This window comes from Panthera uncia (genome assembly GCF_023721935.1).
Source record: "Panthera uncia isolate 11264 chromosome A1 unlocalized genomic scaffold, Puncia_PCG_1.0 HiC_scaffold_17, whole genome shotgun sequence".
Lineage (NCBI taxonomy): Eukaryota > Metazoa > Chordata > Mammalia > Carnivora > Felidae > Panthera > Panthera uncia.
The window spans coordinates 94387818-94401866 of record NW_026057577.1 but is presented as its reverse complement, the minus strand read 5'-3'; the positions used below and the strand labels follow the sequence as shown (position 1 = coordinate 94401866).

General features: G+C 43.1%; 1 protein-coding gene across 2 annotated transcripts in view; it reads right to left on the bottom strand.

The window, feature by feature from the left end:
• Nucleotides 1-14049, bottom strand: part of SLIT3 (slit guidance ligand 3) — a 593416-nt gene that overhangs the window by 477714 nt on the left and 101653 nt on the right. For both annotated transcript variants that reach the window (XM_049647813.1, XM_049647814.1), the window contains exon 4: nt 13717-13788. In XM_049647813.1, the coding sequence (XP_049503770.1) occupies nt 13717-13788 (72 nt within the window). The remainder of the gene's footprint in view (nt 1-13716; nt 13789-14049) is intronic.

The following is a 14049-nucleotide window of genomic DNA, read 5'->3' as shown; positions in this document are numbered from 1 at the left end:
TATGTGCACTGGAGAAGAATGTGCACTCTGCTCCATTTGGGTGAAATGTTCTGTATATACCTATTAAGCCCAACTGATTTAATGTGTTAAGGCTGATGTTTCCTTATTGATTTTACATCTATGTGATCTATCCATTGATTTAAGTAGGTACTAAAATCCCCTGCTATTATTATATTACTATTGATTTATGTTTAGGTCTGTTAATACTTACTTTCTATGTATTAGGTTCTCCTAGGTTGGTTCATAAATATTTACAAATGTTATTTCTTCTTGCTGGATTAACTCCTTCATCATTACGTAATGCCCATTTTTTCTTCAATTACAGTCTTTGTTTTAAAGCCTATTTTGTGATATAAGTATAGTTACCCCAGTTTTCTTTTGGTTTCCACTTGCACAAACATCTTTTTTTTTTTTCCATGCCTTACTTTCAGTCTGTAGGTGTCCTTATTTCAGAGTTGAGTCTTTTCCAGGCAGCATATATTGGGTCGTATGTATGTATGTATGTATGTATGTATGTATATCCATTCAGCTACTCTATGTCTTTTGATTGGAGAATTTAGTCCATTTATATTTAAGGTAATTATAGATAGGTATGTACTTATTGCCATTTTGTTCACTGTTTACTGGCGGTTTTGTAGTTCTTCTCTGTTCTTTTATCCTATTGCTTTCTTCCCTTGTGGCTTGATGCCATTTTTTAGTGTTATTTTCCAACTCCATTCTCATTATCTTCTGTGTATCTGTATACACACACACACAAACATACACACATACACACATACACACATATGTATGTATGTGTGTACGTATGTATGTATGTGTGTATGTATGTATATATAGGATATAGATATACAGACATACAGATGTAGATATTCTAAGTTGATAGAAAGTTAAGTTTAAATGCATTCTAGAACTACATTTTTACTCTTCTCTCCTACATTTTATGTTTTGATGTCATATTTTACATATTTTTATTTTGTGTTCTCTCTTAACTAATTTTTAATAGTTAGTTTTACTACCTTGTCTTTTACTCTTCATGGTAGCTTTATAAGTGATTTGTCCACTACATTTACTATATATTTACTTTTACCAGTGAGAATTTTTGCTTTCATAATTTTTCTTGTTAATGATTAGTGTCCTTTCTTTTTGGCTTAAAAAGAAGTCCCTTTAACATTTCTTGTAAGTCTGGCTTATTAGTGGTGAATTCCTTTAGTTTTTGCTTGTTTGAAAAATTCTTCTCTCCTTTTATATGGTAACCTCACTGGGTTGAGTATTCTTGTTGGAAGTTTCAGTACTTTGAATATATCATGCCCCTCCCTTATGGCCTGCAAAATTTCTGCTGAAAACTCAACTGATAGTCTTAAATTTTTTTTAAATGTTTTTATTTATTTTTGAAAGAGAGAATGAGACAGAGACAGAGAATGAACAGAGAGGTGGAGGTGCAGAAAGAGAGGGAGACACAGAATCTGAAGTAGGCTCCAGGCTCTGAGCTGTCAGCACAGAGCCTGATGCAGGGCTCGAATCCATGAACCATGAGATCGTGACCTGAGCTGAAGTCAGGCACTTAGCCAACAGAGCCATGCAGGTGCCCCAAACTCAATTGATAGTCTTATGGGGATTCTCTTGTATGTAAAACATTGTTTTTTCCTTGCTGTTTTTAATATTTTTTCTTTATCTTTACCTTTTGACACCTGAATTATAAGGTGCCTTGGTGTGGGTCCCTTTGATTTCCCTTATTAGGGAGTTTCTGGGATTCCTGCATCTGGATGTCTGTTTCTTTCCCCAGGTTAGTAAAGTTTCCAGCCATTATTTCTTCAAATAAGTTTTAGGTCCCTTTATCTCTCTCCTCTTCCTGGAACTCCCTATTATGTGAATGTTGATCTATTTGATTTGTGCCATAGGTGCTTCAAGCTATCTTCACTTTTTAAAATTCCTTTTTCTTTTTGCTGCTCTGGGTAAGTTCCACTGCTCTGTCTTCAGGTCACTGATTTATTCTATTGCTTCATCTGGTCTGCTGTTGAACCCCTCAGTGTATTTTTCAGTTCAGTTACTATAGTCTTCAACTCTGTGACTTCTGTTTGGTATTTTCTTATATTTTCTATCTCTTCCTTAAAATTCTCTCTGTGTTCATCCATTCTTGTCCTGAGATTGGTGAGCATCTTTTGCTTTTCTTTTCTTTTCTTCCTCTATTTCTTTTTGTGAGCATCTTTATGACCATATTTTGAACTCTTCATCAAGTAAATTACCTATCTCCATTTCATTAAGAATGTTTCCTGGAGTTTTATCTTGTTCTTTCATGCGGAACATATTCTTCTGTTGCCTTGTTTTGCTTGACTCTCTGTGTTTTTTTTCTGTGTATTAGGCAAAGCAGATACCTCTCCTAATTTTAAGAAGTGGTCACAGGAAGCCTGGAGGTAAATTTCAGTCTGATGTCTGTGCAATGCCCTGGGTGTCATAGCCTTATAAGAACTAACTCTTCTATTATCTCAGTTCTGTGGGGCCCAGAAATGCAAGTACACCTGGCTTCAAAGCCAAGCATTCAAGGGGCATTCCCTGTGTGGAATGTGCACACCTGCTAACTTTGAGGTTATAGGAGAGTGCCAGACTGTAATGAGCCTGCCAAGTGAGTTTTGCAAGGTGGGGTCATGGCAGAGAAGTGGCCTAGGGCAAGAGGTCCCCCAGGTTTGGCAAAGTAGGGCTGTGGGGGCATGCTAGGCTGGGATGAGCCCACTTACTGGGTTTGGCAGGGCTGCAGGACAGCACGGGGGGTGGGACAAGGTAGCAAGGTGGAGGGAGAATACAAAAATGGTGCCTTCACATGTGTCTGCTCCTGGAGAGAGTTCCAACAGACCTCTACTCCTCTGGCAGACCCTTTAAGCTTAGCCAGTGAATTTCCTTCACATATAGTCTAGGTGCTTTTCAGCTTGCTGCTTTTGAGCTGGGTCCTGGGGTGAGTGAATCTGTGTGAGCCCTTTAAGAGTGGAGTCTCAGTATCCTACAGCCCTTTAGGTCTCCTGGACATAAGCCCCATTGGTTTTTAAAGCCATATATTTTGGAGGCTCATTTCTCCAGCCCAGGTCCCAATGACTGGGGTGCCTAATGTGGGGTTTGAACCCCTTGCTCCTTATGGATACAATCTATATTTATAGGACCCCTCCCAGTAGTGGGTTACTCCTAACTAGGGGTGGGGCTTTTGGCAAGACCATATCTCTCTCTTTCCTAATCATCTCTATGTGGCCTTTTTATCCTTTGTTGTGGAGGAGCTGTTCAGCTAGTTTTCAGGTCTTTTTCATAGAGGATTGTTCTATATGTAGCTATATATTTGGCATGTCTATGGAAGGAGGTGAGTTCAGGATCTTCCTATGCTTCCTTCTTGAACTGTCCCCTCAAACTTCTCCATTTTTTATTTGGCTTAGACAGTACTGTGTTAGCACAGTTTTGTTGTTAATAAGGCATAAACATTTTCATTACAATCTTCAATCTCCAGGACTTTGTAAATGGACTGAAAACCTTACAAGTGAAGATTAATGTTCAACATATACGATACTGAGCCCACAGGAAAGATAAAAGAAAGTCAAAGTTACAGACGTCTTTTATTATTTTTTTTTTGATAATTTGAAATTATGCTAGAATTTGGGCATCAAATTAAAACACTATTTGTCCCCTGGAAAGATTCACAAATGTTGGTTGGAAATGAGGGATAATTAGGCTCTCAGAAATGTTTCTGTTGATGCTGAACGTGATTCAAGAACAAATAATTCACGATTATTAGATGTGGGTACATTTGCATCATTCAGGCAATTGAAGAACGTGTGTTTGGGGTCTGCCCACCTCAAAAGACTTATATTTTTCTATATATAATGTGATATTTCCCAGAAATTTTCAATTCCCTTGACAGTTTTTAACTCCAGATAAGGGGAACAAGGATCCCCGGGTGTGCACATAGGCTGGCCTCTAGTTCTCATTCTCAATAATGGGCTAAGTTGCCACTGAGAGCACAGTCTTTATGTGAGCACCCTTGGTGCTGGCCACACAGACCCGCTGAGGCTAGCTGACTCTACCACATGCCACAAGGTGCTGAGAGCAGCACATGGTGTTGTACAGAGAGGTTCCAACTCTGCAGGTGGGTCCCAGCCAAGGAAGTCTGAGAAGAAGCCAGGTGGCAAGAAGCCCATCCTCACACCCTCTGGGCTCAGATTAGACATGTCTGCATTCTATACTCAGCATCCCAACAACCAGCACATTGCAGACACACACACACACACACACACACACACACACACACACACACAGTAGGTGTTTAATGAATGTTTTAGTTGTCCCTGGTCACACAGTTCTCTTCCTAGGAATTGGGCAGGAATGTCCCCAATAGGGAATGGACTATGTGCCAGGTATCAGCTGGGTGTTTGTTTTATTTTTCCACCTTCTCAACTCACTGTTTTCACATACAGCACAGAGAACACACCGACATATGAAGGCTTCCGGCTGTATGTGCAAGGAGCTGAGCTCTTCTTGCTGTGAGCTGTTTAATGCACCATCAGAACTAAAATTCAAGAGGTTTTCTGAAGCCCTTATACATATAGCCTTTTCTTTCGACATTCTCCCCTTTTCTGTAGCAATTCAGCTGGCCCCAGGGTTTCACCATCATCACCAGTGTCCAGTGTCGGTCTGACCTTCAAGGGTTACTTTCCTCACCGTGATCCATGGCATGACTATAGAATAGTTAACCCTTTGCACACATCTTCAGAAAGCCACCTTGGAACCCCCACCAGGTAGACCAGCAAAACCTCTTACCTTCAAACCAAAGAAAATACTAAATCCATGAAATCACTTAAGCCATCCTTCCAAAGAAAGGGAGAATCAAAATGTTTTATGCAGCAACCTATAAGAAACTCATTTTGTGGGATGTTTCACATTCCAGCCTATGGTTTATTCCCCCATATATCCCTGCCAGTAATATCAACCAGATGTGGCAAAGAAGTCTGTGCAGAATTGTAAAAATTACAAGCATATTCTGTAATTCCAAAGCATTGTAAAGTCACAGCTTGGTTTTCTTTCTTTCTGGAAAAAAAAAAAAAAACTTTTCAAGCTGGTAGAATGTTCTCAGTATAAGTATTACCTGATCACTTTAGAAAGTTCTTCTGTTGGCCCAAAGGGCCAAAGAGTTTTAAAATATAAAACCCAACTCTAACTTTGATACATTGTAGGGAATTTAGAAAGTTCTACTCGCACACATGCATTTGAGTCTATAAATTTTCTGTTTTAATATTTCAAGTCTTAATACTTTAGATCTCAGATATGAGCACGTGCTCACAGAGGCTCATATAAGCATAAAAGTACAAAATACTGAACCTTGAAACCTTCAGAGATCCATGATTGTTTTTCCTCTCTCTTCTTTAAGGTGTGTTTCAGCACAGGGGCACATGATAAGGTAGAAAACAACCCACAGAACTGGAGGTCAGAAAAGCCTGGGTTTATTCCTGGTGACTTAGTTAAACTCTTAAGCCTCAGTTTTATCATCTGTACAGTAGGCATAAAAATATCTACACTTCAGGAAGACTAAAGAAGACTGTAAACACATAAGGTGCCTAGTACACAGTAGGTGCTCAAGAAATGTTTGGTTGTTTGCCTGCTCCCCAATCTATAAAATAATAGGGTTTGTAATAGATCAGCATTTCTCAAAGTATACCTGTGGGTGACATACACCAAAGGTGTAGGTTGCCTATTTATAAGGTCAGAATCCTGGGTCCATTCCAGATCTCATGAACTAGATGTTTTGGTTACACAGACTGGGAATCAGCATTTTAACCAGCACCTCAAGAGATTTTTTTTTTCCATGTGCTAAGCTTGAGAAGCAGTGGAACTTAGATCCTTGCTCACCAAATGTGGTCCTAGGCCAGGAGCATCACCTGGAAGTTTGTTATAAACACAGACTCCTAGGTCCCACCTCAGAACTACAGAACCAGAATTTACATTTTAATAAGATTCCCAGGTGTTCAGATGCTCAGAGAAGTTTGAGAAATTCTGGCCTGGATAACTTTAATTCCTACCTCTAAAATTCTATCATTTAAGAGTCTACAGGACAAATCAAAGTATTAGCCTTGTAATCAACTCTGTAGATAGACAACAGACTTGTGTTCAGCTGGATAAAGCCTCAGTGGAGGAGAAAAGAAACCTTCCATGCCTTCTTTCCTGGCTCTAGGTTAAAGCACGAGCAAATCACGTAAAGCAGAAATCCCAAGAGTGCCACGGCACCCATTGTAATCCATTATCTGTCCACATGCAGATTAAAGCTAACCTGTCCTCAAGCACATGATGAAACAGCAGGGGACAGAGCATGGCATAACACAAACAGAAGGCTGAGGCCTCACTGCAGTGTTCAGGGGGTGGGGGAATGGAGAGGGAGTAGGGAACAGAGCTCCAGTTTGCAGGGAGATTTTCCATGAGCTTTTAGTGGCTGTGCCCCTGGAAAAAATGACCCCACGTCTGCAACGGTGAGGCTGGCCTGTCCCTGGCCTCTGAGGGCTAGGCCGGCACAGGGGGAGCGGGTCTCTGGGATGCAGCTCCTGGCAGGCAGGCGGTTCTGAACCCCCCACCATCCTGATGGATTGGTTTCCCCATCGCCCTATTATCATTTCACCACATCAGATAACAACTCTGCTAGAAAACTGGGTAGTATGGTTTTTGTTTTCTCCACTGGTGTTTCACTTTTATAGTATTGTTTCACATTGATATAGAGTTTTATGGTGACACATATTGCATGTAGTTATGTTTTCAAGTTTAGTGTAGAACTGGAAGACTAAAGGTGGCTGGCTACAAAAGGATCTACGAACTGCAAAAGGTACTACCTAGAGGTATGGGGCCCCAGTCACTCAACACGTCTCGGCCCACTGAGGGCTTCAAAGACATAAAGGAACAAACATTAACTGAGCTTCTACTAAGTGCCCAGCACATTAACTAGTTATTAACTTCTCATAAGTACAGTAAGGAATGTAGGCTCTGGAGTCAGGCAAGTTTGGGTTTGAATTTTGGCTCTGCCAGTTACTGGCTCTGTGACCTTGGGCAAGCTGTCCAAATCTTTAGGACTCTGTTTCTTCATCTCTAAAAAGGAAATATTATAGTATCTCACCTCCTAGACCTGAGATGTAGAAGGAGGATTCACATAGAAGCAGGTCACAAAGCACCCGATGTAATATGTACTTGGGAACTATTGTGGACTGCTGTGTCCCCCTAAAATTGAAGCCCTTGGACCCATTCCTTCAGCATGTGACTGTATTTAGAGATCAGGTCTTTATAGAGGTGATTAAGTTAAAACACACCCATAAGGGAGGAGCCCTAAACCAGTATGCCTGGTTTCCTTATGAGAAGAGGAAGAAACACCAGGGCTGAGCATGAAGAGAGGGACAACCACACGTAGAGACACAGGAAGATGCTGGCTCTAAGACAAGGAGAGAGGCCTCAGAAAACCAACCCTGCCAGCACCCTGATCTCAAACTTCCAGGATCCAAACTATGAGAAAACAAATTTCTGCTGTTTAAGCCATCCCATCTGAGATACTTTGTTATGGCAGCCCAAGCAAACAAAGACAGGAGCTGTGGCTGTGACCTCTGTTGCACAGTGAATCAACCCGAAGCGGAGAAAGTTGAAGTCACTTGCTCAGGGTCACCAGAGGGTAGGACCCCAACCCAGGTGTGTATGGCTCCAAAGGCCACATTCTTTACTCTAGCACTGGGCTGCCTCAAAGAGGCACTGGACCACCTTGCTGAATGCAACTTTCTGTGTGTGGGGGAGTACATGGCACTTACACACAAGGCAGTGACAAGACGGGACGATGGAGAAAAGGAAGGAGAGGTACAAGCAAGCAGAGAGGAGAGTTCAGAGGAGGTCTCCCTCATTGGAAGGAAGTTCCCTGGAAACTGAGGTTTTACAGCCTTTACTTCTGGGAAGGACGGTGCTCCACCACGACAACAGCCCCAGTGACTTGGGGCTAGTTGGCTGGCCACACTTCAGAGTGTTTTCAGCGGCCTGAGGGATTAACCTTCCAAGTCTCTTGCAACTCCGCAGATGTGAGTGAGGGCCAGGGGGTTTAACCCCAGTGGCATGTTTTTAAAGCTGTCAAATACCTCGTAGAACTGAGTGGAGAATAATTGGAGGCCTCTGTGCTGCTGCTATCAAGCTGCTTATTCAGCGACAGGTTGAAAACCACTACCAAACACTGAATGGGCTCTTTGGACATGAATCCAGAACAGAGGGGCCAACAGGACCCGCTCATCCTCATATGGCAAAGTCCAACTCTTAAAAACCAGCTGTGAACCATTGTGCCCCTCATCTCCTTAAAGCTCTCTAATGAGTAGAATGCAGAGGACATTCAATCACTGTTTTCACCTTGTCTTCTGCTCCTTCTAAGGATTTCTGGCAACATTAACCCTTTAACCTCCAAAAAACCAGAAATCCTTCACTCCCTCTCCCATGGGTAGGTGAAAGAGAAAGCTGGAAGGGGACACAAAAAAGGAGAAACTAATAACCTATAGACCATGTAACAGACCATGCTCTGTGCCATCCTGTCTGGATGAGACAACTGAGGCCCAGAGAGGGAAAGTAACATGTCTTAGGCCACAGAGCTTGTGGGTGGTGGAGGACCAGTCTGAACACCAGGATCTTCCCACTTCAAGGGCACCGCCACCTCATCTTCATCTTTCTCGGAGCCTGAACCCTGTCAGTCGCTGAAGTGTTGACACCACCGATGCCAGAGCCATAGCATATGCACTGCTCGCCTCAGTCAGCCAGCATAGTCGACCACAGACATCTTTCATTGAGCACTTGCTATGTGCTACAGTCAATGCTGAAGGCTGTCCATGGGCCACTTCCATCTATCCTCATAACAATGTAGAGAAGTAGGTTCTCTTGTTTATTGTACTGATGATGAACCTGAGACCTGGGAAAGTTAAGTGACTTGTCCACGAGCTCACAGCCCCTTAAGCCCTCCACTCTACTGCCACCTCCTATGCCCAGCTCTGAGTCAGGAGTGGTAGGGAACTTAGGAGGAGCAGAAACATAATCCCAACACTTGAGAACCTTCTGATCTATGTCAGGATGGGGGGAAGCTAATATTTATTTTATTGAGTGCCCAAGGCATGGCAGAGACCTTGCTGGCCCTTTACAGACCACAGTGATGTTACCTAATCTTCAGGGCACTCCCAAGCTCTAGGATTCTCTGTCCTGTTCTCTGTGTGCTTGAAAACAGGAAGAGGACAGATACACCATTAATATACATATGGATCAATGAATTACTGGTGCTGGATCTGAGGGTGGATGGGGGTAGAGTGGTCAGCAAGGCCTGACAGAAGCACTTGGACATATGACAGGTCCATTATCAATCCTTTTTATCATCATTTTAGGTCTCCACAATAGCTAGCTTGGCATAGTAGAAAACTGAAGGACTCTGCAGTGACACAGACACACATCTGAGTCCCAGTTTCATTGTATCCTGGTTGTACAGCAATGGGGTAAGTTAGATAACCCCTCTCAGCCTCAGAAGTAGATGTGATAATGATTCTCTCTATAGGATTAGTGTAAAGGTTAAGTCTGAGCATTGAGGCAAAGTCCCCAGGGTAGTGCTACTTCTTAGAAATGTGGGCTATATGAGTAAGTAATTTAAACTCTGAGTTTTAGTTGCCTCTACTATAAAATGGGAGGAATGAGGCAGGTTGCTGCCTATAGTAGAAAAACGGCACAGACTCCAGAGTCAGATTACCCAAATGTGAACTCTGGTTCTGTCACTAAGTAGTTGTAGGATATCAGGCAAGTTCTTAACTTCTTTAAGCCTAAGTTTCACATCTATAGAATAATGTTAGTCATAGTATCACCCCACAGGGCTGTAAGGAGTATCAAATGAATTATACCTCAAGTGCTCAGAACAGTATCTGCCAGCCAATGGGTTTGCAATTGTTATTACATTGAAGTGTTTCTGAGGACCCAACGCATTCAGTTAAAGCACAGCAGACTGACCAAAGTCATTGCTCAATGAATTTGTAGACATCTGTTGTTTTCAAGTTTGGCATAATTTCCCCCATCTTTGGATAACAGAATTTTTCTTTCTTTTGGGAAACCCATTCCCAAGCCCTGCAAACTCTCATCCCCAAACAAGTGGGATGAACCCACTTCCAAAACTTGACTGGTCAGAGGACACCACCTCACTGGCAACAGCGATGGGCTCAGACATGGACATGTCACCAAGCTAAGCAATCTACCACTGGTTCTTTTTTGAAGGACTGTTGACTCCACCCGGATTGCCAGATTAGTACCCTGGGTCTTCTGCTTTTGCTCACCATCACGTGCACTGCTACAAAAGATGTAAGGAGTGACATGAAGTCCCAATAACTTCACCAAGCCCCTGGATCCATTTGTTCCTGAAGCTGTCCATAACTGTCCCTGAACTTTCCAGGCATATAAACCAGTATCTTTCCTCTTTGGATTAAACTAATTTTAGTCACATTTCTGTCACTTAGTGGTTAGTAGTGTTATTATAATAGCAGGTTTCCAACAAATATTATTTCCCTTTCCCATCACTCCTCCAAACATCTTATTACACATCCATAGCCTTAACAAAAGGTATTCTTTGGATAAATAGTGAGTATTAAGCAGTTTTTGTCTACAGATCTAATAAGAAAGGAAAAGGCGTGTCCAGAATTGCTACTTATCCCACATGGCATGCTACAGAGTAGACAGCCACACAGTACCCACATTTAGCATTCCCTGGAAAATGGTTCACTGTGTCTATTGAGATGCAACACTCCTTTACAGAGCTAGTGACATATGTATACACACCCATGATTGCACATTTATTGATTTCTAATTTGTACCCTGCAAAATAAGACAAAGACACAATAGGGCCATTAAGAAAAATCAAAGATCAAGCCCAGAGAGAAAAAAGAGATTGCTGATTATAGCCAAAACCTGAGTTAATATAGTTGCTTAAATAAAAAAAAAAAAATTATATTTAGCTCTAAGCTTTTTGGCAGCCATTCAGAATGTGTCATGATGAGGCATACCGAGAAGTGGGCATCCTTCATGTCTGTACCTGAAAACCCAGCAGAGGCCAGGTTGGAACAAGCACAGAGGAAGAGCTTACTGAATAAATGAATGAGGGAATGAATGAATGAAGGATAAAAGAACCAAAGCTCCCTAAGGGTACTGTTTATAATACTTAGGCCTATATCCTTCACTTATTCATCTATCCATTCACTGAGTGCTTATGTGTGCCCACTTCTGTGCCTGGCTAGGACCTGGAGCAGGACAGATAACAGACTGAGTCAAATGTCGTGCCTGCCTTCCCAGCTGCAGCTCTCTGGCTTGAAGCAAAAGCTCAGAGTCATCCACCTCAGTGCCCATAGCAACTGCCAGTGTCTTCGTGCATCCGGAAGAAAGAGATCAGAGAGCAAAGCTGAGAAAATGGGAAGTGCGGGAGTAACACTAGTTATCTTGGTAATTACACTCACACCGCACTGTAAACCCTAGAAAACAAATGCACACACACTATGATCTCATCTGATACTCACAGCTCCTTGGCGAGGAAGATAAAAGGGAAGAGGAGTGTCAGCCTTATACTGATGGGGATATTCAGGCACAGAAGGGAAAATGACTCCCCCAACCTCTCTCAGAAAGTGACAGGATACCACCCTGGGGGTTCCCATGCCCTAGGCTGCCTGCCTGGGCCTGGCCCCCAGCATCTCAGAGACCTGTTATCACTGCCTGAAATTCCTCCTCTGCCTGCATCAAAAGCAGCCTCGCACAAAATGGGCATCATCTGACGGGAGCGGCTATGAGGCCATGTTCCATGAGCAAGAACCAGCCCGCTTGACACCCTGCAACAAGTGGAACACTCAGACCCCACCTGCTCAAAGCTTTCCAGCAGCCCCAGCCCCACAGACACCTTCTGTTTGCTTAGAATGTGATGCTGAGGGGCACCTGGGTGGCTCAGTTGGTTGAGCGGCCGACTTCAGCTCAGGTCATGATCTTGTGGTCCGTGAGGGCTGTGAGTTCGAGCCCCGCGTCGGGCTCTGTGCTGACAGCTCAGAGCCTGGAGCCTGTTTCAGATTCTGTGTCTCCCTCTCTCTGACCCTCCCCTGTTCATGCTCTGTCTCTCTCTGTCTCAAAAATAAATAAATGTTAAGAATGTGATGCTGAGATTCCAGATGAAGAGCTTAGAGTCAGCATTATTTAGGAGCAGGTTGAAAAGGTACAATGTGGTGCTGGGTGGAAAGACAGCTATTAGGTGAGCATGTAAGGAAAGAACTACATAGGAAGAGGAAATTAAAAACCAGGTTGTTTCCCCATATGCCCATTTAGTATTGTTTATCCAGCTCAGCTAGACGCTCAGGCTGCTGAACATCACTTTAGCCATCCTCATGCCCATCAAGATGGATTCAATGTGGAAGGGCGAAAAGGGGGGCATACTCTTCCCCACAAATAGCAAAGTCAGCCAGGTGGACCGAGCCAGAGAAATGCAGTACACAGCACGAGAAGACCTTGACAAGGTACAGGTGTGTCCTAGAGAAGGCAAACAACGCTGCTGTACCACTTAAACACCAGCCAACCCTTGTGGTTCCTGTTCCAACAAAGTGTCCTTTAAAATACATTTATGTATATAGTCTCTTTCTGTGTATGCACACACAGATATAGATATAGATACAGACTCCTAATTCAGAACTCATTCTTAAGCACACACACTGACATGTGTTTTGTATTTCTCAATGTATCCTGGAGCCTACATGCATTGTTTGACTGCATAAATAGGTATTAAACACAGCCACTGGGAATGTAAATGGTGGCCACAAGTTTGGAGCCTCCCCAGTAATGTTACAGTCTTCCCACCCAGGCTGTAAATCTCACTGCTTGGCTACTAAGCAGCCAGACACTGTCACTCCATTCAGAAAATCAAGGCTTGGGCCAACCCAGTTCACCCCATGAGCTACACGAGTCACTGCCAGTATGACTTATAGGCTCAGAATCATAGAGCCCTTCACTGTCAATTAATTAACACTTGCCTAATACCCACAATATGCCAACCGCAATCTCCATTCTGACGTGCATCTCAAGTTCCTTGAACCTCCAAACTCTCATACTGAATAAATGCACAGAAACATCTCCAATCTTCCCCCTGCATTATGTCTTGGACCATTCCAGAAGATAAAGCAAAATTTAAGATGTTTCTTCCTTTTCCCACAAAATCATAGATCTCCAGACCCAGGGTTCTCAGACTGGCGGAGGTAGGAAGCAGGCAAAGGGCTGGAGTTGTTCTGGTCTGCAGGATGGTGAGGTTAAAGTGTTCAGTCCAATACAATGCCCTCTGAGACCACTGGTGTCTCCTTTGAGTAAACCTACCTCAAATCCCATCCCCAGGGCATTTCCCTGAGGTGAGGTCAGACCGTGTTAAATGGCAGTGTGTCCTTCTTTGCAAAGAAGAGATCTACTACCACAAGCCACCAGCCCTCATTGGCCACTTAAGCCACTGATATCTGAAGAATGGGAGCAAAAGTCGGGTGTGGAGGGGAGTGTAGGGGCACGCCATATTGAAGCCCAGCTCCTAGTCTCCATACATATGGCCTAACTACCAAGCTCTGCATGGTACTAGGCTCCACTCACAAAGGCAACCACAATATCCATATCACCAAAGCTAGGCAGGACACCAGGTAGAGAACATAATTCGGCTCTACTTACAGTCTGGTGAGCTTTGGTGTACTCTGGAAAAGCAATTCCGGAAGGACCTGGAGCTTATTCTTGTTCAGGCGCCTAGAGATAAAGAACAGAATGAAAGGGTATCAGGAGACATTAAATGGATTAAGAGTATTCACAGATACTCACTTCAATCAATCAACAGGTATTAAGAGACTTTCTAGATATTTCAACATGGGATGCACAGCATGTTAAGGCATATTCTGTTTTGCAAGGCTTGCAGTCAAGTTGGAGATATAAAGCAAAGGTCAGTCAAAGGCAAGAACACAGCATGTGTGCTGTCCCTTCCCCATCAAGAGCCTAGGACAGACATCACTA